This window comes from Abramis brama (assembly GCF_963993115.1).
Source record: "Abramis brama genome assembly, chromosome: 16".
NCBI lineage: Eukaryota > Metazoa > Chordata > Actinopteri > Cypriniformes > Leuciscidae > Abramis > Abramis brama.
Window position 1 is genome coordinate 27,521,898 of NC_139978.1, and position 27,961 is coordinate 27,549,858.

A 27,961-nucleotide genomic window follows, 5' to 3' on the forward strand; every position below is an offset into this window, starting at 1 on the left:
GTACTAGAGGTTCGTAAGAAAAGTCTCTTGTATCCAAACAGATGTGGCTTGTTTGGCTGTGGATGCACAATGTCAGTCCAGTGTTGCAAATTAAAGCTACAGAGAGCTCCTCTAAAACAGCTAGTGTTTAAATGCAGAAGTCCAACTTTAGATTGCATCTTTTATAGTGTGAAATAACTTGTCTTGTATTGTTTACCTTTAACCAAAATAAAGCCCATTATTAAATGAGAATTTTACTGTTCTCAGATGCCTTGTTTTTTGTTTTTTTTGTAGGGACATGCTGATCTCTGACTTGGATTTGACCATGACATACACAGAGGTGTGTGAGGAGGTGAGAAAGATGTGTGGTGTCCGCAGAGAGATGCCGATAACACTCAAGTGGATCGACGATGAAGGTATGTATGGGGAAATTGATTCAGAAGTAGAGCAAGTTAGTACATTTTAATTAGACAAACCGAAAAATTAGTAGGCTAAATTATTATTAATTAGACAAAAAATATATATTTTTGTTTCTTTTTTGTTTTAAATACCGCACCAATGAATCGTTCACAATAAGACCAGGAACATGCATTAAGAAAGAAAATGGGATCAATATTGATTTCATGTTGATTTTAAGCCCAGGGGTTGTGCTTATAGTTATATATAATATATAATAATAAGTATATACTTATATAATAATAAGTATTTAAGTCGCTTTGGTTATAAACATCAGCTAAATCAGGCGTTTTCAAATGTTTTGATGTCAGGGGCAAATTTAAAAAAAATTATATAAGGAATTATATTTATATTTAATAAATATAAATATGATTGATATTTTACATTTTTACATTTTTTCTCTGAATCTGGGTGTCCTCAGCCCAGTCTTGTTATTGTTAACTAAAACTATAAAATTATTTTTAAATTAAAATAAATAAGAAATAAAATACAATATAAATATTAGATTAAAAAAACAAAAAACAACTTACATAAAGCATATAAATGTTGCCTTGGCAATTAACTGAAATAAAATAAGTTTAAGAGGTACTAAAATTACTAAAAAAAAATAAAAAAAATAAATAATAATAATAAATAATAATAATAAATAAATAAAAATTTATTATTACAATTTAATTAAAATTAAAATTTAATAAATTAAAAAATTTTTTTTTTTTTTTTTTTTTTTTTACTAAAAACTTAAGATGGAATGAAAACTAAAAATATAAAATAGAAGCTATTCAAAATATTAATCAATAATATAGTAAATACATAATACTAAAACAGCACTTCCCTGGACCCTGAGCTGAAAATCCCTGGGCTAAATGTCAACTATAAATATTGCCCCATGATATTTTAGACTGTTTGTTTGCATTGTCATTTCTTGTTTTTAAGGAGACCCGTGTACCATCTCATCCCAGATGGAGCTGGAGGAAGCATTCCGGATCTACAACCGGAACCGGTGCTCAGGACTCCTTTTGCATGGTACTCACTGATTCACTCAAAACACAAAATGAATATATTTTCCCCTTGTTTTTTCAATTTTCAATTACTCCAGTAGTAGAATTACTCTTTCTGTATTCGTCTATTTATAAAACGCTTAATGCTGATTCGAACCACACAGCGGAAATCTGCCAAACCACTCAAAATATCATGTGTACACTGTACAGCTAAAGCACTTAATAAATATTTATTTATTTGCACATTTCACATTTGATGACCCCACATCTATAAATAGATAAAACCACTGGACTGAGTCACACTCATTTCTCTCTGTCTTTCTTTCTCTGTCTAGTATTCCCAAGCATTCCTGAAAAACCTGGTATGCCGTGCCCAGGAGAGGACAGTAAGTCAAAAGTCATCCTGCCACTTTCAGGCTTTTTCATGTGCTCTTCAGTGCTGATCAGGTTTAAAGAGGTCATTCTGTCAGTTACAGTCACTCAATACAGGAAACAGATTTAAAATGATCTCTTTCAAGTCTGTGAAGGAATCATTCAGACTGGTTTTCGGGAGCTGGATCAAAAGATTCATTGAAAATATCTCACTTATAAGAATAATGCATCCGTGAATCGGAAATTGCTACTACTGTCAGAAACAGGCCATGAAGCAAAGGCTGATGTCAAGATGCTCAGTGAACTTAAAGTGTTTGCTTTATTCATCACACAAAGCTAAATGGCTTCAGAAAACACGAAATATAGTGCTTGATTATATGGAAAAGAGTGCATTTTCAAACTTTTTCCTATCGATTCAAAAAAAATATTTGTCAAATATAGTTACACTCACCTAAAGGATTATTAGGAACACCTGTTCAATTTCTTATTAATGCAATTATCTAATCAACCAATCACATGGCAGTTGCTTCAATGCATTTAGGGGTGTGGTCCTGGTCAAGACAATCTCCTGAACTCCAAACTGAATGTCAGAATGGGAAAGAAAGGTGATTTAAGCAATTTTAAGCGTGGCATGGTTGTTGGTGCCAGACGGGCCGGTCTGAGTATTTCGCAATCTGCTCAGTTACTGGGATTTTCACGCACAACCATTTCTAGGGTTTGCAAAGAATGGTGTGAAAAGGGAAAAACATCCAGTATGCGGCAGTCCTGTGGGCAAAAATGCCTTGTTGATGCTAGAGGTCAGAGGAGAATGGGCAGACTGATTCAAGCTGATAGAAGAGCAACTTTGACTGAAATAACCACTCGTTACAACCGAGGTATGCAGCAAAGCATTTGTGAAGCCACAACACGCACAACCTTGAGGCGGATGGGCTACAACAGCAGAAGACCCCACCGGGTACCACTCATCTCCACTACAAATAGGAAAAAGAGGCTACAATTTGCACGAGCTCACCAAAATTGGACAGTTGAAGACTGGAAAAATGTTGCCTGGTCTCGATTTCTGTTGAGACATTCAGATGGTAGAGTCAGAATTTGGCGTAAACAGAATGAGAACATGGATCCATCATGCCTTGTTACCACTGTGCAGGCTGGTGGTGGTGGTGTAATGGTGTGGGGGATGTTTTCTTGGCACACTTTAGGCCCCTTAGTGCCAATTGGGCATCGTTTAAATGCCACGGCCTACCTGAGCATTGTTTCTGACCATGTCCATCCCTTTATGACCACCATGTACCCATCCTCTGATGGCTACTTCCAGCAGGATAATGCACCATGTCACAAAGCTCGAATCATTTCAAATTGGTTTCTTGAACATGACAATGAGTTCACTGTACTAAAATGGTCCCCACAGTCACCAGATCTCAACCCAATAGAGCATCTTTGGGATGTGGTGGAACGGGAGCTTCGTGCCCTGGATGTGCATCCCACAAATCTCCATCAACTGCAAGATGCTATCCTATCAATATGGGCCAACATTTCTAAAGAATGCTTTCAGCACCTTGTTGAATCAATGCCACGTAGAATTAAGGCAGTTCTGAAGGCGAAAGGGGGTCAAACACAGTATTAGTATGGTGTTCCTAATAATCCTTTAGGTGAGTGTATATGCAGGATGCAACTTACTACTACTTAGATTGTGTATTGAATATAAATAAATGGGTTAAAATGGTAAAATAAGATGAACTTAAGAAAACAAATGAATAAATAATAATAACAAATAGCAATTTAGTAGTCAAATGTACAGAGATATATATGCAAGAATACAAAAATGCAGAGAAAAGTTTTATACATTGGAATGACTTGAGGTGGAGTTAATAGGAGTACATTTTTATTTCAAGGAGAATTTTTATTTCTAGGTGAACTATTCTTGAAAAAGGGTGATAGATTTAGTTTTAGTGTCTTTTAGGTAAGATTTTATGGTGGAAAAATGTCCTCTCTCTCAGTGGGGTCGTATGCCACATTGGTAACTGCACAGTAATCCTGTGTTAATGTGCACATTTACTGCCCTGAAGGCCAGACGGGGCTGAACTGCTGACTCAGTGCCTCGTACAGAGAATGGCTGCCCCTTTCTGAAAGCATTATGAATTCACGATCATTCTTGCCTACGGCTCAGGCGTGAAAGATGCGGTCTGTGCTGTTTGTGTGTGTGAGAGAGAATTGTGTGCTGCCCTGTCATAGTGCTAATTCTGTTGATGGTTCCCTGGTGCATCTTGAATGTGCCTACGAGGAATGCTCTTAATATGCTTTGTATACTTGTGAGTGTGTGTGTGTGTGTTTTGGAGCCTCTTTTGCTTTGCATTGCATACAGATGAAAGTACCTTGCGTTTCTGTTCTTTGTCTGAATGATGTCTTCAGTTAACTGTGGATGTGGTCTTGCTTTGTACATGAGAGGTGTTTGTCTGACCCTCTCTGAATGCCGTTCTGTCGGTACATAATGATTTGTGACAGGCTGTTAACTCCTGTCTGTGTTCGTTTCTGTTCTGGCCCAGTTTTCTTTCTCCTTGTCAGCAATTTGTGCTGTATTTGTGTCAGGTGTTTTCTCAGAGGAGGTGAGAGAGGCAGTTAAATAAAATAAATACATATGCTGCATGTTTTCCAGTGAAGCACGGTTTTCAGTGTCTTGGAACGGTTCGGTTCGAAGTAAATGCTGCTACTCATGATCTCATCTCTGTACGTGCTCTAAGTTTGGGTCACTTATGCATTTTGGGAATGTATACAACCATCTTTCCAAACATGCTTATACAACATTATTCCAAACGTGCTTACAAACCGGCCATTGTCAACAAAAGAGAAAATTGGGCTTGTCGTAGTTTTCCACCATAGTAAAAGCTTAATGAATTAACATTTGAAAATTAAAACATTAATTCAGGCATAAATATTAGTATTGTAATTTTACAGTTTTCTATTGTTGTTGTTATTATTATTATTATTATTATTATTTGTTTTTTTAAAATACTATTTTATGATAGTAATATTTCTTATTTTTATTGAATAATAATAATAATTATCATTATTAAATAAAAAATTGGAATATTTCACTGTAAAATAAACTATTTAATAATAATAATAAATAGTAATTATTAAATACAATAATTATATAATAATTTTGATATCACAAAATAATTGGTCTGCAAACATTTAGCCTTTTATTTTATCATGTAACGTAGTAACAAATCAAAATTCCAAAAAAAGCAACATTTTTGTTGTATTTCTGTAGTTATTATTTTCAGAAACAATAAAAAAAAAAATGCATAAACTTAAAGGGGTGGTTGATTGATTTCACTTTTTTTTACTTTAGTTAGTGTGTAATGTTGCTGTTTGAGCATAAACAACATCTGCAAAGTTACAACACTCAAAGTTCAAAGCAAAGGAATATATTTGCTTTTAAAGAAATCGTTTTTTAAGGACTACAACAAACGGCTGGTAGGGACTACACAACATTCCTCCAGAGTTAGTGACATCACCAACCCTAAAATTTATATAAACCCCGCCCTCTCAACACGATTTATAGATTATCAAGACAGAATATGCTAATCAATGACTAGAAGATAACTACACATAAGCTACATAAATTCATCAACTAACCCTTCAGAAACGTCCTGTTGCATTCTACATGTTGTCACTTCTTGAGTCTCTCCATTATTGTCTGACTCCTGTTTGAACATAAAAGGCTAAAGGTTTTTGAAATTTTCAGTGCATGTCTGTGTGAATGCAAGCTGTTGAAGCTCCGCCCTCTGTGCCGGGAGCAGCAGCTCATTTGCATTTAAAGGAACAGACACAAAACGTGTGTTTTTGCTCACCCTCAAAAAGTGACAATTTTAACATGCTATATAAAAATATCTTTGGGTTATTTTGAGCTAAAACTTCAAATACACACTCTGGGGACATCAAAGACTTATTTTACATCTTGTGAAAAGGGCATTATATTAACTTTAATGGTTTTTACTCTGATGCGACTTGGTTTAAATAAATAGTATGCTTATATATAAAATACAAATGTTTTCGATTTGGGTGTTTGTTGATCATATTTAACCAGAAACTGTGTGGACATCAAATGGAACATGAATTTATTAGACTAAAAAAACCCTAAAAGGACTTTGCTCCCTCATTTCAGAAGTCCAGTCCACACTCATGTGTGATGCAGCGGTGCTGAACACAGGAATCAAAGTGACTGTGTGATTTGACAGTGTAAAGACCTCAGGTTCAGCTGTTTACTGTTGTGTGGAATTGGTCTGGGCTTATTACTGTGAAAGGTTAGTTATTCACGTCGTGCATGAAAGCTCAGTAACTTTGAGTGGCTCTGGTACAGTGTTGTAGGGACAAAGAATTATAACCTTTATTCAGGAATAATCTGCTTCACTGATCATGGCTGCTTTTATCCACAGAAAAGTTAAAGCCTTTTTGTGGGATTGTGACTAGTAGAGCTGCACGAATAATTGTTAAAATATTGCAATCTCGTTTCAAACACGTGATCTTGTTCTTAAATGACATTGATTCGTCTCTGTTTATTAAACCTTTGACAAGTATGATTACAGCAAACATTCAAATCTGCATTGCCACTGAGCCCGAGAAGGCAGTTGTCATGTAGGCTATAGGTATGAAACAGCTTCACAAACAGTCTTTCAAACACACAGTATCATTATTTTTGCGTTACACTGATTCAAATTATCAAAGATGTACTGGGATAAAACTAAAAGTTTAGTTTGGATATAAACACTGTTGTCTACAGTAGCGAGAAATCGAGTAAATCACCTTTTGAAAGTAACTTGACACTTATAGTAAAGATTGTATCTAGTAAAGATTGTATCTACATTGTTCGTTATACTGGTTGGTGGCGACAAGTGACTGTTAAAAAAATGATTTGTCATTGAATCATTCATTCAAGAGATTCGTTCAAAAATGCTGTTCATCCAGTAATGAGACAGGTGAAGTCTTTATGAGTGAGTCATTGAATCATTCATTCAAACCATTTAAAAAATATATTTATTCAAATTAATTCAATTTCATTTCATTTTCATAAAAGAACCGCAAAAGTAGTCAATATGACTTATTCTAAGTCTTTTAAAAACCATAATAATTTTGTGCATGGAACAGAATGAAATTTATGGAGGGATAGTTCATCCAAAAGTAATGAGTAATAGGGACATAATTGTAATTTTTGGGTGAATTAGTGCTTTAGCTGCAGCAATAATAGCACTCTGCAAAAGTGCTTCCTTGTTTGATGATGGTTCTTGACACTCTTGAGAGTCACTGATAGGAAGACATACAGGATCTTCATAAGCTCAGTCTCTCCCGTTTCTACAAGACTCCGTCTCCGCTGAGGTGTGTAGGAGGTCTCTGTCAGTTTAATCACTGATCTCAAAGTCTTCAGGGTTTTCGCTGCTGTCTCGAGTCCTTTGATTCTATCAGTGGTTGCAAACACTTACTGTTTGTTTAACATCAAAAACTAGATTATTTCAGAAGGTTTGTCACACTGCACAGTGCACATTGACTGACTAATCTACAAATCACTGCACATTTCCCCCCCACATTTTTTCCTCCATTTTAAATGCAAATGCTCTCTTATAATTGGCTATCCTCAGTTCATTAGGGCGATGGACATTACTGAATAGATAATATTTTCATGATATTTTGGTACTACATTTTTCCAAAGGAAGTGTTAGTGGTTGTTGAACTGCTAAGTGTTGCTAAGTGAAATGTTCTGGGTGATCGCCAGGTAATGTCTAAGTGGCTGCTATGGTTGCTAGGGCGTGGCTAGGTGGTTGGTATGGTGTTTTGGATAGTTGCTAGGTGGTTGCTTACAGGCCTAAGTGAAGAGAGCCCTCCTCCAAGTCTCTATATAATATGATGTTGCTCAGATTCCTTTTTCACTGTTAATCTGTGAAGTATTTTATCTATTTTATCCGTCACACAACCGACTTAAAAAAGTGCTAGCATGGCTTTCTTCAACAATCCATATTATTTGAGGTGTCTGTTCCACAAACAGTAAATGGTGAAATGTAATACTTTGAGTTTGGGTTTGTTCAAATTACCACTAATTAGCAAACAGTCCCTGCCATTATCAGACACTTCATCCCCCGTTCTCCTCTTCCACTCCTCCTCATTCACCACACACTAAGCTCTTTCACATCCACCCTGATGCTCCGTTCCAGTCACCCTCCTGCTCCACGCCGCGTTTTCCACAATGCCCCTCAGCTGTTTGCCACCGGCTCTCTGGGGACCCAGCTACACCCTGACGAAAGGATGAGAGACAGAGAGAGAGAGAGAGAGAGAGAAAAGGGTGAGAGAGTGAAATAATAGAGAGAAGAGGCAAAGAGTGCAGAGCAGAGCCAGGCACCGTAGCAAAAATATCCGTCTGTGTTGCAGGAACTCCCTCCTTTTGTCTGTGCCGCCCATCTCAATTAAGGCTTCCAGCAGAGCCGTCCGCTCTTGATAGAAACATCCCTTCATCCATCCGTCCGTCCATCGAGGACGCAGCCTATACAAGGACAGCCAGCTGTAACGACTGCATGCAGGGAGCGACAGAACGGCAGGGAGGGGGAGAAATAATTAAATAAGTCACAAGGAAGAGGAGAGATTGAGCGAACAGAGGAGACCGCGAGGGAGGAGGGGATGTAGCCGGTGCGTCGTTGGAGGCTGCCAGGGGAAATGTGCTGAAACGAGCAGAAAACAGGAAGATACTGGTGAGCACCGCACTGTTGAGATCTCTTCCATTTGTCCACTCCATCATTTTGCCGCTGTCTTTGTGTACGGATGTGATTGACATTGAGCTAGCGTGACCGAATCCGCTGTGTGTCCAGTCCTTGTGCAAGCATGTGTGTTTTATGCATTCTCTTTATTTTCATCTCACCTGCAGTGATTTGATGGCCCGCCTTACTTGCCATACTTGGGTTTAAACCCTTTTGGCTAGTGCGGCAGCGTTGCGTGCGGGTGTATGTGTGTGCGACTACCTACCTGGCATGCTTTAGTCAGAGTTCCAGTGAGCAACTAGCATCCTTTCATTTAGCTTTCATACACAAAGGAAGACACATACTCCCTACTTCGGTCTCTCTCTTGGTGCTGGAGACCCAATGCATCCTAAGAATGCTGACGGTATGTGAACGGTATTGTATCATCTTGCTTCGGGTTATTGTGTGCTTATTTTCTTTTCAGATGTGTCACGAGAAAGGCTGTGGGGTTTGTGTTTGTGGCCACTAATGAAAGGAAATTTGCAGTTTTGACTGTCGACTCAAAATGAGGGTATTTATGTCATTATGAGTGGCTTCATCCTGCCCCTCGCTCTCCAAAGAGGGTGGTTAAAATAGACGCTCATGCATTATTTAAGTCTGACTGACATAATTAGCGAGATGTCAGTTATCCACCACCTCTTGGCCATGATGCACCCAAACACGAGGCTCTGCATCCTTCCCATGTCCAAAGACACAAGGAGTCACATTCGCATTAGTTTGTTTTTGACGCTCTTGGGAAAATAACAAAGGGGAATTGTGCTCTGCTGGAACGGCAAGACCCTGATACTGTTGCTGTGTGACGCTAGATTAATTTTGAGTTGACTTATACCACAAGTACCTGCAGATACAGCGGGATTTGGGTTGACCCTGCTGTCAGATGCATGGCGGGTCCTTTGGGATCTTTGGTTCATTGATTGCTGTTTGGTTTGTTTTCATGGTGCATTTAGTCTGTCCTTGATGTTTCAGACCGAGGAGGCCAATAAAGTTGCCGAAAGCAGTAGTTTGTGTGTTGAACGCTATTCGGTGTTGCTGTTTTTAGCTGCAGTGTCTGTGTTGGGATGTCATATAATCCACCTGTTCCAGTATTGATTGGCAATAAATCTAAATATGGCCACTGCAGCACAACTGCGCCTGCTCGGGAGAACCCTGATGATGTGATGTAAATGTCTTCTAACAAATCTTCCAAGGGTTATTGATGAGTTTGGTGATTTATTATATTGTAGATGATGGTTCAGTTCAGTGGATATTAACATTTCTGCTGTAGCCAGCTAATACAGATGTGATGCTGGTATCTTAAAGGTATTTGGCTAACTATTATGTAAGTAACATAAATGCATGATGATTTGTTCTTTGAAAACTGATTGATTGCACATTAATTTCTCTTTCACTCTGCACAATTAACATTTGACTTTCAGACTTAAAAGCTAGTTTCCATGATATGTCATGTTTTTTTATTTAATTCTCCCTCTCAACTTTAAAAAAAAAGAAAGAATTATAAAGTCTCTAGACTTGGAAAAGCCATATAAATTAATCTATGGCATTTTATACACTTTATGAATATACATTTTTGTAGTTAAGCCAAGCCAAAGACTATAGAATAACACAAGACGCGTCACTCGTATTGTTTTGAATGGGGAAAAGTGCAATGCTCAATATGGTGGAATAAGTCCCGCCTTCTAAATAAGAGCCAATCGCCGATTGGTAAAGTCATCGCGTCACAGCAGCTGCCATTAGAAGTTCCAGTTCCTATATAAACAGTCAGACAGTAACTGTGGTGATTTCAAATATGAAATTTAATCGTAAGATTGGTGAACAGTTTTGGAGAATTTGATGTTTCCCCATTCAAAGAGATAGGAGCTGCACTTGCATGGCCGAGAGGCGTTTCAAAGATGGCCGCCGAGTGAAATGACCTGTCTTAAAGGGACTTTGACCAAGCTCTAAACTATAAGTAAAATAAGTAAAAATACTTTTTAAAATTCTTAAGCATTATCCAGTAAATAATGAACAACTGGAAAAGTAGGGCCTTCGACTATTACTGTGGACAATGGGTGGTTATGGACCAAAACCTTCATAACAAAGGTTATGAACCACTGATATAGAGTAGACCGGAAAATGCAGGGAAACATTGGCCCTGTCCCAAATGGCACCCTAAGCTCTCACGGTCTTCTGCACTTTCGTGATGTAATGCCACTTTGACTGTCGGGAAGAAGTCTGCCGCGGAGCTTGCACCAATGCGGGCTCAGCAAAAGTGTCGCTTACGAGCACCCTTCTGACACCTAAAATGACAAATGGGACATCCTATGGTCTGATGGACTTAACGGACACCCGTACACGGCAGCCATTGTAAGTCCACAAGACCGTAATGTGCATATGAAGTGTGCCATTTGGGACAGGGCCATAGAGTTGGGATGGGATTGAATGAGGGCGTAAGCCAGATTTGAACCACTTAAACACATCAACATAAGTCCCCTTACACCCTTCAGATTTTTTTTCACTAGTTTAAACCAAACTTCACAAGGAAGAACTTCAGTCAGCAGTTTTAGCAGATATATGGTCCACAAGCTATCAGCACCAAGCCAGCACTAACCAGCAGAAGCCAGTCAGCCGGTTTTGTCAGCAGGATGATGGATGCTTCTCAGATTTATCAGGTTCTCCGCCGGTGGAGATATTGTAGAGTCACCTCTGGAGATCATTTTCATGAAAGAAAGTCAATCGGTTTCAACATTGTTGGTGGATTCTCCTCAGGGTCTCCTACATGATGTGGACGTGTCCACCGACTCAGCAAAGACCAGAAAAGTTGAATTTTATTCAAATGAGAAGCGACAACACGCCAACGATCAGTAGGAACAAAGACAGCACATCTCATTTGATTCGTCTCCTTTGAGACAAGAGTATGCAAGACAGAGAAAGAAATTCATGCTACTGTGAGTGATTTCACACAAATTCACAGTCCTAAATGTTTTGTCTCAGCCCACATATAGCAATAAATAAAAAAGGATGCCTGGAAAACCACATCAGAAACCGTGGGCATTGAGTTTGATTCATGCATTGATCTTGTTCATATAATGCATTATGCACTACTGCAATTTATATTCACACATTTTGCCTTTTAGCAGCAACATGTTGAAAATTGCATTTTAATTTTTACCCGCAATACTAATTTGTGTTTTCCAGCTAGGCAGCCCACAACTTAATCCACCTACTAGTGACCAACAGTTCAGTGACCTTCAGAGTTGACGTAGAACGGTTTCTTGCTCATATAACAAACAATGAAAGAATGAATCCAGATGTCTGGTTTATATCCTGTCATTGCATGTGATGTATCGCAACTAGTCAGTGATAAGTCTGTAGTTCTCAGTTTAACCTTTTCTTCAGGGTTTAATGGAGGGCAAAAGCATTGGAGGTTTCTCTTTTCATTCTGCTCTGTTGCGCCCATGTTTTGTGGCTATTTTAGGAAATAGGTGTAAGAAGGTGCTAGCTTGTTATGTTAGCTGTTGCCGGGTAAGGTTTTTTTGTCATGTAATGGCTGTTATGAGGTTAATAAATATGGTGGATCTTCTCAGGAAGACAGATTGCTGTAAAATGGAGAATGTAATGAAGTGTTGAAGACCCCCCCCCCCCCCCCTCATTATTTCTCTCCCACACTCGTCATTCTTTCCTGCTCATTAACTGACTTTCTGACTTCACCCTCCTCTCCTCTGTGTTGTTCTTTTTCTTTTCTCTCCCTCGTTCTCTGTCCATCAGCTCTCTCTAACCATCTTACCAACTCAGCTTCTTCCGCTGCGTTTGACTGCCCATCTTTCACTCCTGCGCTCATGATCTTTCTGTTTTTTTCACTCTTCTCTTCCTCCACTGTTATCGTTATCTCCCTCTCTCCCACGCTGGTCACTCTCTTCTGTTCATTATCTATGCTGCTGTTCTTTCCTCCTTCTTTCCACTCCTCCAGCAGCCAGGTTAGATTTTATTCGATGTCCTCCGCAATGAAAACCTTCCGTCATAAAACATCCACGCTGGAACATATGCTGGATGTTCATTATTTAGTGGTTACTTAGTCATTTCTTGTAACTATTCTTACAAATTTTAAGTGGGTGTTCTGAAATATGATTATGGGTTTTTCTTCAATTATGGGTACTTTTATTAAAAAACTCACTTAATTTTTTTTTTCATTTCTAGTTTATTTCATTTGTCAACTAATAATGTCCAAAAGTGGATTTTTTTTAAAAATGTATCCCCCCCCCTCAAACATCATTGTGGAAATGACAGTGGTGGAAATAACGTTTTTAATCAATATTGCCTTGGCTATTTTCATTACTAGCGTTTTTAAATACACAAAATTATTTTTTCTTAAAATTTCTTTTCTTTGCGTAATTTGAATTATAACTTGATTATGAATAAACTTTTTGCTAACTTTAATAGGGGTCAGATTGTTGGTTGTTGTGAGACTGGCGGACCGTTAAAATGTATATCATTTTCACAAAATAAATATTAAAACTTTTTTTTACTTAAATGTTTGTGTAGATTATTTTAGTTTTAAAATGTAATTGATAATAAGTTTTTTATTTTATTTTGGATTTTCATAATTTAAGATTAAATGTCTGGGTAAAATAATCAAATCTCTACATAAAAGGCATTTTAAAAATATGTGAACATTGTATAATAAAAATAAAAAAGTATAAAATTTCATTTGTTCATTGTTGTTTTTATTAGTTGCTTTTTGTTTCATTGTTGTTTTGTTTTGCTGTTTGTTTTCTTATTGTAATGGTTTAATTAAAAAATATATATATTATTATTATTTTTTTTAAATAAAATTAACCCCTTGAAAAATGCTTCCCATATTTGAAGAAATCCCCTGATATACAGTATTCAGTTTGTTTCAACAAACAGTTTTGTTACTTGGTAGTTCTCAAGCCGTTAGCCATGAATTTTTTTTTTTTATTTATTTTTTTTTTGTGGTGTAAATATGTTTAGATGAGGATAGTCTATTCACTATTTTTAAGATAAAACATACTTTACAGATCACTATAAGGCAGATAAATGAAATCCCCCCAGATCTACATGTGAAATCACCACCAGAAGCAGCCACGATTAGAAAGCGGTTTTATCTGAATTTACAAAGAGCATGAGTCCAATCCCCCTCTTCTCTCTCCGTCATGTGATTCTGCTCGCACAATGAAGGACTGAAATGTGGATCAGACACCAGCAGTGCCCCGAGCCGTGAGCCTAGCTGCTCAGACACCCATCTTAAAATAGACATGCATTCATCCTCTTAGTACTTCTCTCCCCATATCCTCCTGTCCTCTGCCTCTTTCTCTTCTCTCTCCGTCTTTTGTGGTCCAGAACAATGTTTGCAGGAGTCTTAAGTGGGTGCCAGTGCTTAGTGTTCTGTCCACACAATAACCGACCCAGACCTCTTATCTACTGTCAGAGAGGCCAAGGACTTCATTTCTCTGTGCTGTACTTCCAGTTTGATGCCATATTATGATGCTGTAGTGTTTCTTTAAGAACATTCAAACATTCCCTTGAACCATTATACTTCAGTAACTTACATCATAAGGATAAATTTGAATATATGTATCAAATATATGCAATTGTATATAAATTCATCACATTTGAACAGTTTGTCAAACTCGCAAATAAATAGCTATTACAAGAGAATACTTGTGTTAACACTACACTACAATGCACTTGTTTTTTCTCGATTTACTAAATGGCTTGGAGAGATTTTTCCCTGTGGCTATAATGATTTGCCTTTTCTGGTTTGTTTTGTGTTTTAAGGCTCTCTCGAAATAGATGTCATGCTTTATAAACCCTTATTTTTGCACATTGCCAATCTTTATGAGCCATTTTTACGCAGTAAATCGGCTAAACAGAGTAAACTCTAAACTAAGCTAAATAAACTCTGTTTAGGCTAAACAGTCACCAGTTGTTGACCTGTTGAAAGGAGGAGGGTGGCAGATCATGCTTCTGCTCGGTCATAAAGGGATAGTTCAGCCAAAAATAAAAATTCTGTCATCATTTACTCATCCTCAGGTTGTTCCAAACCTGTATGAATTTCTCTCTTCTGCTGAACACAAAATAAGATATTTAGAAGAATATGGGTAACCAAACAGTTGATGGGCCCCATTGACTTCCATAGTATTTTTTCCATATGGAAGTCAATGGGGCCCATCAACTGTTTGGTTACCCATATTCTATATGATGACAGAATTTTGATTTTGGGTGGAACTATCCCTTTAACGTTGTCATTTTATAGGGCAGGCAAAAGGTTATTCTCAAAAAATGGTAATGGTGATGGTATAATGGTTGCTACAACCCTGGTTGTGAACATTATAAGGTGCACATAATTGCAAATGTTTAAAAAAAAAAATAATAATAATAATAATAATTCTTAATCATGAATTATCTTTTTTTCTTGTAATATATATATATATATATATATATATATATATATATGGTCCACAAATAAATAAATAGACAATATTTGCACTTTTATGGTAAAATTTCATTCATTTAATTTTTTTATTTATTTTATTTATAAAGCACAATTAAAACAACGTAATGTTGACCAATGTGCTGTATAGTCACACAATAAAATTACATAAATAAAATGTACTTTCAGACAAAACAATGACTAACAAACATCTGTGAAGAGCCTCTTTCCAATGAACCTACTGAACCAAACGCTAATTCTAGCAAATGTAATTTCATGTTTCGTTTAAAATAACCTAAAGAGGGAGCCAGTCTAAGATGTAAAGGTAGATTATTCCAGCGGAGAAAATGGTGTCTTGGTGTCTTTCTGATGAGTAGATCTGTCCAGCTGGCAAATGAAATCGCTCTGCAATGATTAGATCTGAGTGGTTTTGTAGCCGAGTAATCAGTCAGATATTATTTGCATAGTTCCCTTAATCAATGTGATGCTCTCTTCCCTAAACAGTCTATCAAGCTTTGCTTCCCTCACGTCAATTAACAAACCGCAAGTTTTACTTTTTCAGACGAAAACCTTATCAGAACCACATGAAGAGTTTGATGAGCACAGTTTGATGCTGTTATTTATCCTGAACCGTTTTGTTATACAGCAACAAAATCACAGTGTGATCCAGGGTGAGAGGATGTTCAAGCCAATTAATGGTTTAATCAATAAGATGAATTAAATGCTGAGGTAGTGCTCTCATTATGGCATTTCTGTGTTTCCTTCACAAGTGTTCATGTTCCTTCCAGTATTGTGCCTATTAGAATATATGATCTGCTGTTTTAAGATGGTGTAAATGTGTAAAGTTATGTAATGCTTATGGCTTGATGAGTGTAGTTTTATTTCATGTTTTGACAACCTAAGTTTGGATGGGACATATTGAAAAGACACTCCTTTTTTTAATATTTTAATACTGTGCTTATCTTCTCACTTGTCATTTGAAAGTGGTATTGGTACATTCTCATTCTAGACCATTTGATTGGACAAAAATCTGTGTTGTGCAGGATGTCATTCATATTTTTAGTTTGTTTCTCAGAAATTCTGCTAATTTTGAATGTATAATACCGTTCGAAAGTTTGTGGTCAGTATGATAAAACAACAACATTATTAGTATTAATTCAGCAGCCATCCCTTCAGTATTCAGTGTCACATGATCCTTCAGAAATCATTCTGATTTGCTGATTTGAACCAGCTCAGGAACCATTTCTTGTTATTATGAACGTTGAAAACAGTTGTCCTGCTTAATATTTTTGTGTGATCTAAAAGCCACAGTCCAATTTTGGTCAGAGGAGTTAGTTGTGTCCTGTATATAGTAGCAGTTACAAGTTTTCTTTGTGTTGCAGTTGAAACTCAAAGTATTTGTCCATTATTTCCCCATACATTTTGAGGAAAAATATTTTCTTTCAGGTTCAAGTTAAATATACCATTCTGCCTGTCTCAGTTTAATTGAAGGCCTTCCACTGTAAAGAAATGAGATGAGGAAAATGGTAAGATTATTTGACTGTGAGCAATAAGTACAATTCTGTCTCTATCTTGGGGTCCACAGCCTTTTCTCACATTTTCTCTTTCCTCACTTTGCCTTCTTTTTCTGTCTTACCCCTCCCTTCATGTTTCACAGCCTGAGCAGATGACTGTCAGAGTGAGAGACACCAGTTGTTGACATGCTCTCTCTCTCTCTCTCTCTCTCTCTCTCTCTCTCTCTCTCTCTCTCTCTCGCTCGCTCTCTAACAAACATGTACCTGTTAAGATCAATCCGAGCAAAATTGTAATTATAGTCATAGTTTTGTTTAGTAAAGCTTGTGTGTTTATCATTGGGGGAGATTCCTTATTTCGTAAACCAGCAATCTTAATATTTTTTGTACTGTAGCTTGAGTCCGCGTTCAGTGCAGCAATATGAAAGAGAAAGAAAGCTGGATCTTTGGCTATAACACTGTTTTATTATCTTGGATTAGATGAGTCATCATTGCACATTTGTTCTTTGATTTTATTTAAACCCCACGTAGATCCTTTGGGGGATCTATAAGTCTAAATGGCAGCTTTTTTTGATTCAGTAATAAAGGGATAGCACAATTCTTCCAGTGCACTCTTGTGTTGGCTAAGCAAAAGCTGAGAGCTGCGCTGTCATTCCAGTGCTGTACATGTGGGCGATTATGATATAACATGCCCTGAATAGATACTGGATAACTTTAGGGTTAGTTTCAGAAATGCTGGAGGCTTATTAGGAGGATTTGGACTCAAATAGAAGTTTGAAGAGTTGTGAAACTTTCCAGACTGCTTATCACCGCTTTTCTCAAACATTTCTAAACCAAGGATGGGCGGCTCAAGGAGCGGTCTGTGAATGGCTCCTAGAGTGTTGACTTTGCGGGCAACGGGCAGAGGTTTAAGGGTACATTAGGGATCTGAATTTCGGATGTTCTCAAACGGTCTGTCTTGTGACAATGCTTGAAAAATAAACAAGTGTTTTGCCACTTTTTTCTCTCCTTCGCCCACCAGAGAGAAAGAGGTGACTTCACTTTTCCACCCACATCACACTCTCAGTGGTGCTCTGCTGTGAGGTTTGTTAACATGCATCTTTACTCATGTTCAGTTAAATACCTGGGGCTCTTCTCAACTCAAAACTCATTTCATTAACCTGTTTATATCTTAGTAATTTTAATAATTATAGTTCTTGCAAGGTGTTTTTATATCCTCTATAATTAAGAAAATTTTAGATTAAAGTAGTGAAATCTCTCATTGACTGACAGAAAGGCATTCAGTATATACAGTAACTGCCAGTGATGATGTCAATGTAAAATTTGCATACTGAATTGTAATTGGTCTCTATCAAAAGTTAGTAAGGGTTGCAACAAGGCATAAAATGCCATCTACGATATCTTACAATTAAGTTAATCAAGATGAAAATGAAAATTATTTTGTTTTAATGATGTTTAAAATGTTTGACCCAAAAAACTTGACAAAGATATAATAATTAAGAGTATGATTATTTAGTTACATTTTTGAACACTGATTTGCTGCCTTACAATTAGCCTTTTTTTTCATACAAATTTGATATGGAAACCAATGCAAAACAGTCATTTTGTTAATTTCCAAACAGTCTTTGTAAAAGTATATGTAAAAAGGATGTTTGCTCAAGAGCAATATGCTTTGCATGATGATTTGATGTTTGCAGTGATTTTGTTTTGTAATTAGCGAATGCTGTGATTATGATGACTCAGGGATTTTTCAGCTGCAGTCTCATCGGTGCACACACCCAAACTAATTCACCAGGGACTGTCAGCTTATTCTCTTCAGGCACATCTTAGCACGTCCTGTAAATGTACTCTGGTTATAAAATGGTTGAGAATCCAGATCAAATCATTATTTAGCCAGAATCTTTTGGACATGTGATTGTGTAGCGCAGCAGCTAAGAGACTTTGAAGAAATTATGGTGGGCTTGTGCAATCTGCCACATGATGGCAATAACTTTGTCCTTTTAGAAAGATTTGATGTTTTTGGCATAATGGTTAAGATTTGTGATTCACTTCCAAGGGAATATCTCACCATGGCTTTCAGTAAAAGCCTATGTCTTTGTTTCCACCCCAAGTCTCAATTTATGATTTGTTCAGTATAATAAAGTCAGCTCTGTCCTCCAACCACTGGCAACACACATCATAGCACTACAGCCAATGATGTTCCTCCCTGTAGCACCTCACAGCCAATGAGATTCTTGAGCTCATCAGCTCAGCCTAATGTGAAAGCTTTTATTCACCCTTTTATTCATTTATTATTTAACACGAATCTGTCAAGAAAGTCCTACTGACCTCCTTTTTGGAGGATGCATTATTATTTCATCCCATATTGGCTGTCTATTGACCTTTGTTGGAAAGTTTATTGGATTATAATCCAATTGTTGAGGATACTAATAAAACTAAATTGGATTGTGGGATAATTTTGCTCAGCTAGTGTACTGCTGGAGGATTTTTACTAGAATAATTATAGTTTTGCATGAAATTGACCTACCATTTTGAATAATTCATCAGCTGTTACAAAAGATTAAGTATACAACCATACAAACCTTGTTTATGCGACTGCTAAACTTGTTAGGAAGCCCACACCTCCTAATGAGATCTTCTTTAAAATTGTCTTCATGGCAGTGTAGGTGGGTCGTCGCTAATGAGCGCAGCATGTACTGTACGTGTGCCACATGTATGTTGCTTTATTTATAGCATCAGTGTTTAACATGTGTTTGCATGGTGTGGATAAGGTCATCATGATTAGAGCTATGCTCAGATGGTTTTCCTTTCAGTTACTCTGTTTGCCCACCCAGAATCATATCTTAGATCAAGCATCTTGAATTATTTACTTATATATATATATATATATATATATATATATACAACTTACTACAATAAATTATGATTATACATCACAGTTGTTGTTCATTTGGTATGCTTTAAATTCTTGGTTCAAGTCTGGTGTGACTGTCCCTCAAGTCTTTTATTGATATATTTACTTGTAAGGCGCTGGAAGTAGTGAAGAAGATTACAGTAAATTCAGAGCCTGCAGGCCTGCTCTTTATGTCCCTTCATGATCATGAACTAAACATTACCTGGTTTGATCTGCCTGCAGTGATCATTGCTTTCCACTGTAGAGATGATTTCCTATGGGGTGACACTACCAGACTTCTGATTATTTGTCATTGATACATTTTTTTGCATTCATATTGACGTTGCTGTCTCGGGATTGGTTCTGTAAATTAATCTATTAGTCCTCCATCCCTGTACACTGGATGCTGACCTTGACTACACAATGTCTTATATTCTACAGCAAGCACACACACGTCAGATTTTCATGTTTAGCGGCTGTAAGGATTTTCAGACAAAGCTCTGTGTTGGTGAGTTGACCCCAATGGGCTGAAAAGAGAAAAATAAGAGGCTCTGTGTTCTCTGGGTCAAAGTAGAGAAAATGGAGGAGGGGTGTTTGTATATATGCGTTTGTGTGATTGGATCTAAGGCTCTGATTGGCTGTCTCCACTGAGCTGCTTGTCATCATGCATGATGGAACCAGCTGTCGTTGTAATGAAATCTCTGACGCTTAGAGGATGATGGCGGTGATGGGTGGACAGGGACTGGCAGAGGCGCTTTGACCGAAACAATAAGGGAGGCAGTGTCTCCTAAAAAAATATCATTTGTTTTTATTACTGTCAATTATTATTTTATTAAATTATATATTAAATATCCTTATATTTGATCTCATATTCATTCTAAAATTAATGTGAGATCAAATATAATTTAATATTTTCTTCTAGAATAACACTGTCTAACGGTGACACCAGTATGCTGACAATGCAAATGGACAGCTTGGTTTTAATAAATAGTTATATATACTGTTGTAAAAAATAGTAAAATACCTATATGTACTTATAATTTATATACTTATATATATAATTGGCAGTTGCTCTCTGAAATGATGCATGGCAGGATATATTGTATGTAATTGGAAGACAATGCTATTAATCAGAAAGATGGACAACCCACTTTAGTTTTGGATAGAAATGATGGAAGGAGGTAGGAAGTTTGAGAAGGACAGTGAAATTGGCATGAGCAGAGAGAAGAAAAGAGAAAGTAGGGTATATATGAGACAGAAGTTATTTGTTTGAGCCCCAGTTATTATGTTGTCCCTGTCGTGTGTAAATACGGAGCGTTCTCCTGAAGAGCAGACGGTGCGTTCATCACCGCTCAGAGCTACACACCACCACGACCCCTCCAATCCATATTCAGTAGCTCTCAATGGAAATGCACAAATAAACAGAAAGACTGATGAGCAATCAAATATTTGACACCCTATGAGAAAGGAATGAATAGAATAGGATTCATTTACATTTAATCAATTAGCAGACGCTTTTATCCAAAGCAACAAACAAACAAGGAACATTACTTGGGTCAGTATTTCAGATGTTTGCTTTCCCTCCATCTTCTTCACTAGCCTCACCACTATTTAAATATGATAAATAGTCATTTGGTTTATTGTTTATTTTTCATAAACTGTTTCATTAAAACCACAAATCATTCTAGAAATGTTGACAAATCCTCATCTATGTTAGCAAGCTAAAAAATTAATAATAGAATAGAATAGAATAGAATAGAATAGAATAGAATAGAATAGAATAGAATAGAATAGAGATGTGGTTTCAGGGGTAATGAATGTGGTCTGAGACGTATCCAGGAGCAAATGGTCTGAGTTTGAATCATGGTTGGGTCATTTAACTAAATTGGATTATGATATGACAATACTGTGTTGTAGGATTGGTATTAGATTTCTGTAGTTCCGTGCGGTACAAGATGAGCAATGATCCCAGTCATCCCACAACTTTCTGATCTCCCAGGAAAAAGTTAATAATTGGGGTGTTTATCAAATTACAGCAGTTATAAAATAGATTTTGAAGTAAAGCATTTCACTCTCCCCTAACCTTTCAAAAAACAAATTTGAAATGAAAATGATTAATTTCATTCTATATTTCTGATTCTAATTATTGTACAATTAACTGAATATCATGATTTTTTTTAATGCATATTTTATTTGAATTCCCCCCCACACAAAAATACAGCGATACTGCAGTGTCCACAGAGAGACAAAAAGCCCTTTTCAGGACAGGAAGTGATTTGGCCCAGAATGTCACATGATGAAATCCACAGTCATTATAGAAGCCATTGTTTATTCACAGGACAATGCAGATCTCTAGTCAGATTACAAATAAAGTATTTACAGTAGATGCTACCACACACCCCAGATGAGTGTTATGTTTGTTTAAATGGTTTGAGGGTTATTAGAGGGTTTGAGAATTTATTAAAAAGAAAATAGATCAATAATCATATTTGTGATTGCATAATGCTCTTTAAAGATCAGCATGCCAGTTTTTTTTCCAGAGAATTGGACCTCAGGATTAATGTCCGCAGTTGGATATTTAAAGATTTCAAGGGGATCCATAATCTCTGTAGGATTACTGCGCCTGAATGGCTGACATCAGCTTTCGTAACTTTATTCTGTGTTGAAGTCGCAAGTGAAATTTAAGTGAGTGTGCGGTGTGCTCATAATCTCCCATAATGCATTACTCTGTATTTTATATAGCCACAGTCTCTGGTGGGAGTTGCCCCACAGTTAATCCTCTTTTTTTTTCTTTTTTTTTTTTTTACAGCGCTGACAAACTGTTCCGCCACCCTTCCTCTGAAGATCCAGCCTCTCTTGTTAAAACTATCTCTTAAAAAGTGTGCCATATTTCTCTCTCTTCCAGTCTTTTCTGTTAAAATCCAATTTGGAAATAAGGTTTTTTTCTGTGAATGTGCGAGACTTCCGATTTATTAGCCACCATAGGGAAATAACGAGAAGAATATAAGTGCAGCAAACTGTAAAACTGTTTGCGCTATAAACCAGCGTGTTTATAATTAAGACAATACATTACAATAATATGGTAAGAAATACCAGTTTGCAATATCAAGCAGAATAACGAGCTGTTTTGTAAAGCTAAAAATAACTGGACTCGAATGACACCGGAAGCCAGACACATTAAAATTACAAATGGCCGCACCAGCTCTTACCTGAAAAAAAAAAAGGTGGGTATGATGATGTCGTTTAAAATCCGATACAGTCAGGCTCTTCCATATTCCGTGACATCATCGGATGATTCCATTCCTCCTTTTTCCTCTGTTTCTCCAAACTTACGCTCAACTTACGTAACCATTGATCCACAGATGGCACAGCTGACCTGCTCTCAGTTAATGTGTTTGTGTGACCTTCTGACACTCTACAGCTGGAAAACGTTTTATCTGAATGACTCTACATGTGTTACATTTAAAGCATGAAATATGAGAATGATCATTGCTACACAGACCCAGACTCAGATGCAGAATATACCCCCTAGGACCCAGATGCTGACTGGTACCAGACCTTCTAAGACCAGTAAAGACCTCTTCAGAACCAGATTAGACCCCTTTAGGCCGAAATACAAACCTATTTGTATTAATAGCTTTTTAAGACATTTTTTATCCATTCTTTAATGTATTGAAATTTCTTTGCCCGCCTTAACACAAGACAGTACATATGATACTGACCTTTGACCTTTTCCTTTCCTTCCTTATGCTCTCTTGCTGAATCAGGCTGAAGGTCTTGCCATCTGATGTTTCGCGACTGACCTCGACTTGTATTAACCTAAATAACCTCTCAGTTGTGTAAAAGGACGTACTGTGGATTTCTTTCCTTTTGGAAAGAAAGTGGTTGTTAGGCTAATTGGCTTGTTGTCTAAGGGATGGATGCCTTTGCAAAAGCTTTTAAAGTGACCACCTCCTCCCCCCTCTTCAAACTGTTTAATTTGGAGGAGTGCCCAGGATAAAGGGAGAATGTTTCTGCCATCTTATGTGTATGTGTGTGTTTATGAATGTGCAGTTTGAAGTTCCTAGACACCATCTGCTCATCTGCATCAAACATATTGAACACGCACTGTAATGTTTTCTTCATATCCCCAATGAATATTAATATTAGACTTAAAAATTGCTCTACACTATAAATTTACCAGCTCATTTGACATCTTCAAGCTTGATTTTCTGAAAAGCTACAAAGAAACAAAGTTCTGTTGTCTCTGGTTCTGTCGAGAATAGTTATAATAGCCAATGATTAAAAGTCACAGAACCTCTTTGATGGAGTTTTTAATGTTTTCTCCAAGTAGTGTCCGGCTGTTCCTGTGAGTGATGTCATCCTGTCAGTCAGTGTACATGGCTTTTTGCTTCACATTTTCTTCAATGCCAGCTCTGTCCAATTCGCTTCATTTTTACAAGCATAAAACATTTGTCAAGCGTCACGATTCGATTACGCAGACACATGTGTTTGATAAATACATCTGACAGGCTGCTCGGAATGATTGTTGTATCAGGATTCAGTGTGTGGTCGGACTCAGACAGGAAGTGTGAGTGTGTGAGAGAGAGAGACATGGAATACTATGACATCATCATCATTATCATCATCTTGTGGAGTGTTTTGACTGATTTAAATTGTTATTGACCATTGATATTATTGACATTCCTTAAACATACTCAGGTTTGTTCTAAACCTTCAATTATAAATATTAGGTATATATATTTTTTTCTTACACCTAATTTGCATATTGCATTGTGATTGGTCTTCCGTATGCAAATTTAACCAATTATATGTGTGTGTGTGTGTGTATGTATAATATATATTTTATTATAAAGCAACATTACTTAATAGACGTTGCTTGAATTGGTGCAGAAGTGATGTGTTAATTTTAATAGCTGATGTGTAATAATTTATTAATTAGACCACATGTTTGCACTGTATTTTTTTTCCCTGGCCATTTTAAATGAGAGGTAAAACTGTTTGAATTGCTAAAATGCATTTATGTTGTGTTTTAACCGCAGGATGATATTTGAGCACATCTGCTCAATGACTGATCCACACACATACAATTTAATTTCGGTGATGCACCACTGGGCCATAATGGAAAACCATTAGAGTTGCACAAATCTTTAGCTGTTGTCTGTCTAAGCACCAGTCACAGGGCCTTCCATTAACCCCTTTATTTACATGAAAACATGCATGCTCACTCAACATACATTGCTAAAACAAACCAAACCAGACAGACCAGAGAGGTTCATTCCATGTAGTGTGGCACATAAACAGAACTGAATTAAGGTCTAATGGCTCTGTATTGAGTTTGCCTTTAGGTTACAGTTTTACAGTGTTCTGTTCTGCAGAGGTTTTTTTTTTCTAAATCCTGTTAAGGTGGCAAATCATTTTGCCGTCACTAAAACGCATCGGCTTCAGCACAGGAAGTACGATTGGCAGCACTGGACATAATGTGCTCTTTCTCATTGCAGAAATTCTTGGCATCATTTTTAAATCTGCGTCAAACTCTTGCCATTTCTCTTTGTCACATTAAATGTCTGACTCATACCGAAGGTCGCGTCCTCCTTTTATAGATACTGTGGAATGCAATAATTGCTTCATTGAGCTGACAATAAACTAACGTCTGAAAGGAAGTGGACGCAAGAATGTCGCAGGTTGAAGCTGAAGTAGGCAGTTTGAACTGGAGCAGCGGTGGAGGTGAAAGTCCTCAGATGAGACGAGTTTCCTGAGCGGGGCTGGACTCTGATAAAGCCGCCCATCCTGAGGAAAGAGATATGTTCTTACTGTTGTAATATTTGGGAAATGCTTTCACAACCTCCAAGTATTGCAACATCAGTCAGTCAAGGAGAGAAATTGAGGTCTGTGCAGGAGAAAGAGAGGCTAAGAGATAAATAGAGGTCAAATATTCATAATTTATGGCTCATCAGTGGAGAAAGTGTGTTGAACTCTGATCTATTGTGTGTGTGTGTGTGTGTATTATTATGTGCGTTTATGTATGTGATAAAGTAAGGTCATTTTATTATTATTTTTATTAAATTAGTAACAGCAGGAATGCAAACTTGGGATCGATACGTTTTTTTAATGTTTTTGAAAGAAGTCTCTTATGCTCATCAAGGCTATATTTATTTGATAAAAATACGGTAAAACAGTAATATTGAGAAATATTATTGTAATTTATTATATTTTAAAATGTAATTTATTCCTGTGATGGCAAAGCTGAATTTTCAGAATCTTAAGTCTCATGATCTTTCATAAATCATTTTGATTTGCAGATTTTCTGCTCAATAAACAATAAGAGTATTATCAATGTTCAAAAGAACAACATTTATTTGAAATAGAGATATTTTATAACATTATGAATGTCTACTGTCTACTACTGTCACTTTTGATCAATTTAATGCATCCTTGCTTAAGAAAATGTATTTATAAAAAAATAAAAATCTTGCAGACCCTAATTTTTTAGTAGCCTACTATTCACTGTTAAAGCTTAAATTTATTAGCAATCATGTCCTTGTCATCGTCTCACAAAATAATAAATGCTTATCTCTGCTATGTGTCAGTCTCTGAATCCTAAAATATGACTTCACCTGCACGATTTTCCTTTCCTGACTTTCCTTGCTGCACAAGGTTTAATAATAGCACCAAGTCCCCAGTGAGTCAGACAACCAGGCCAGTACAGTCTGAAAACTCAGCTTCGCCCTCTTGTGGTAGGTGCGTGTTATAATGTGTCTTCAAGCGAGGGCATCAACCTGCAGGGGTCCTCGTGAAACAAGAAGAGAGAGAAAAGAGAAGTGGAACAACCAACAAAAAAAAAGAAAGAAAAAAAAAAGAAAAGAAAAAAAAAACCCACACACAAAAATCCTTTAAACATCCAGTAGAGATAAACTGAGCATGCTCAGTGAAGCTGTGCTTTTCAGATGTGTGTGTGCAAGCAGGCAGAATGAGACAGAGGAGTGTGTGATGGTCTGCTACTGAGCAGGAGTGGGAACGAGACAGTGGGGACCAGAGACACGGGCTGAGCTCCAGTGGCATGGCAGAAAGGATGGAAGAGGGACAGTGAAGTGGATCCAGGCACCACCAGCCCATATAGGGATGCTGCTAACACTGCTGTTCTATCTGCGAGTGAAAGGTACCATTGTATGCCGTACACAGAGATAGATAGATAGATAGATAGATAGATAGATATATAGATAGATAGACAAATAGATATGATGAAAAGATCGAATGGAGGAAGAAATAAGACAGAATGGCTTTTTTATATGATGCCTGTTTATATGATTCCTTAAAGGGATAGTGCATCCCAAAAATGTTTTCAACCTTATGTTATATCAAACCTGTTTAACTTTCTTCCTTGTGTGTATCACAAAAGGAGATGTTTAGCAGAATGTCAAAGCTGCTCCTTTTCCTCTGATGAAAGTGAATAATGTCCATGATTGTTACTGGTTATTTTACTGACTTTCATCTTAGTAAAGAAAATATTTCAGGTTTGGAACAACATGAGAGCGAGTAAGTAATGACAGAAATGCTATTTTTGGTTGAACAATCCCTTTAATGGTTGTGTATTTTGATGAAAGGATTCTTTCATTCTATTTTTGCTTTTGTATGCCCTCTCAGTCCTCTTTCTGTGTCTCTATCTTGTCTGTTATTTAACTGTCCTCTATGCTGAGAGAGTTTTCAATTAGCTCATGGTCTGCTCTCACTGACATAACAGCTACACGCTTTCTACATGACTGCAATAATTGTCTTTGTAATGTTAGATCCTGGATCTGTCACTCAGGTTGACAGGATCTTTTACATGTATTAAACTTTTTGCTTTTCTTCACTCAATGAGAGTTCAGTAGGACTTTTCAGTTGAGTCTATCTTTATTAATCATCAAAGTCTATGTAATCTGAGTACGTGTAGTGATTCTATGTGTAGTAGATAATATGTGTCCCTTTTGCACCATTTGAAAGTAAGTTCCTTTGCATTAAAAGGTCTATTTATGGATTATGTGTCTATTTTAGTGCATAGCTCAATAATAGTTCCTCAGGGCTCTGTGCGCTGTCCACTTTTGTTTCAAAGCAAAATGTTGACAGTTTCACATGTGCTGTAAGCTTAGCAAACTGTGTTTAGAAAAGATTACTAAGGGTGGTGTGCTGTAGTGGTTAAAGCTCAGCGTTAGCAATTAAACCATAAATCATCATATCGTACCCTTCAGTACAGCACCCCAGCTTTCTTGCTCTTGCAAAAGGTTACGCTGCAATGCTAGGGTGGATGACAGAGTTTTGCTGTGTGGTTGTTAAGGTGTTCAAGCGCTTGTGGTTTTAGAGTGTTTAGTTGCCATGAACAATGTGTACTGTATGAGAACGATCTGAAAAGTAGCTGTTCAGTTTACTGTCAATGCAGCCAGGTGGCTGAGGCTTCTGCTTGGTCATAAAAGCTGTTGTTTTATGTGTCTGGCTACAGTTTTGTTCTTCACACCATGGACAAGCAAAATTAAGCTCTTCAAATATATAAGTGATTAGCCTTG

At 37.1% G+C, this 27,961-nt stretch overlaps 1 protein-coding gene across 4 annotated transcripts in view; it reads left to right on the forward strand.

Moving 5' to 3' along the window:
* Window positions 1-27,961, forward strand: part of prkcz (protein kinase C, zeta) — a 111,739-nt gene that overhangs the window by 14,272 nt on the left and 69,506 nt on the right. Inside the window, exons 2-4 of one of the 4 annotated variants that reach the window (XM_084087362.1) lie at window positions 274-395; window positions 1,369-1,458; window positions 1,769-1,819. In XM_084087362.1, coding sequence (XP_083943488.1) covers window positions 274-395; window positions 1,369-1,458; window positions 1,769-1,819 — 263 coding nt within the window. Of the gene's footprint in view, window positions 1-273; window positions 396-1,368; window positions 1,459-1,768; window positions 1,820-8,130; window positions 8,543-8,741; window positions 8,952-26,327; window positions 26,581-27,961 lie in introns of those variants that run through there. The other 3 variants (XM_084087365.1, XM_084087364.1, XM_084087363.1) reach the window with 3 other exon arrangements.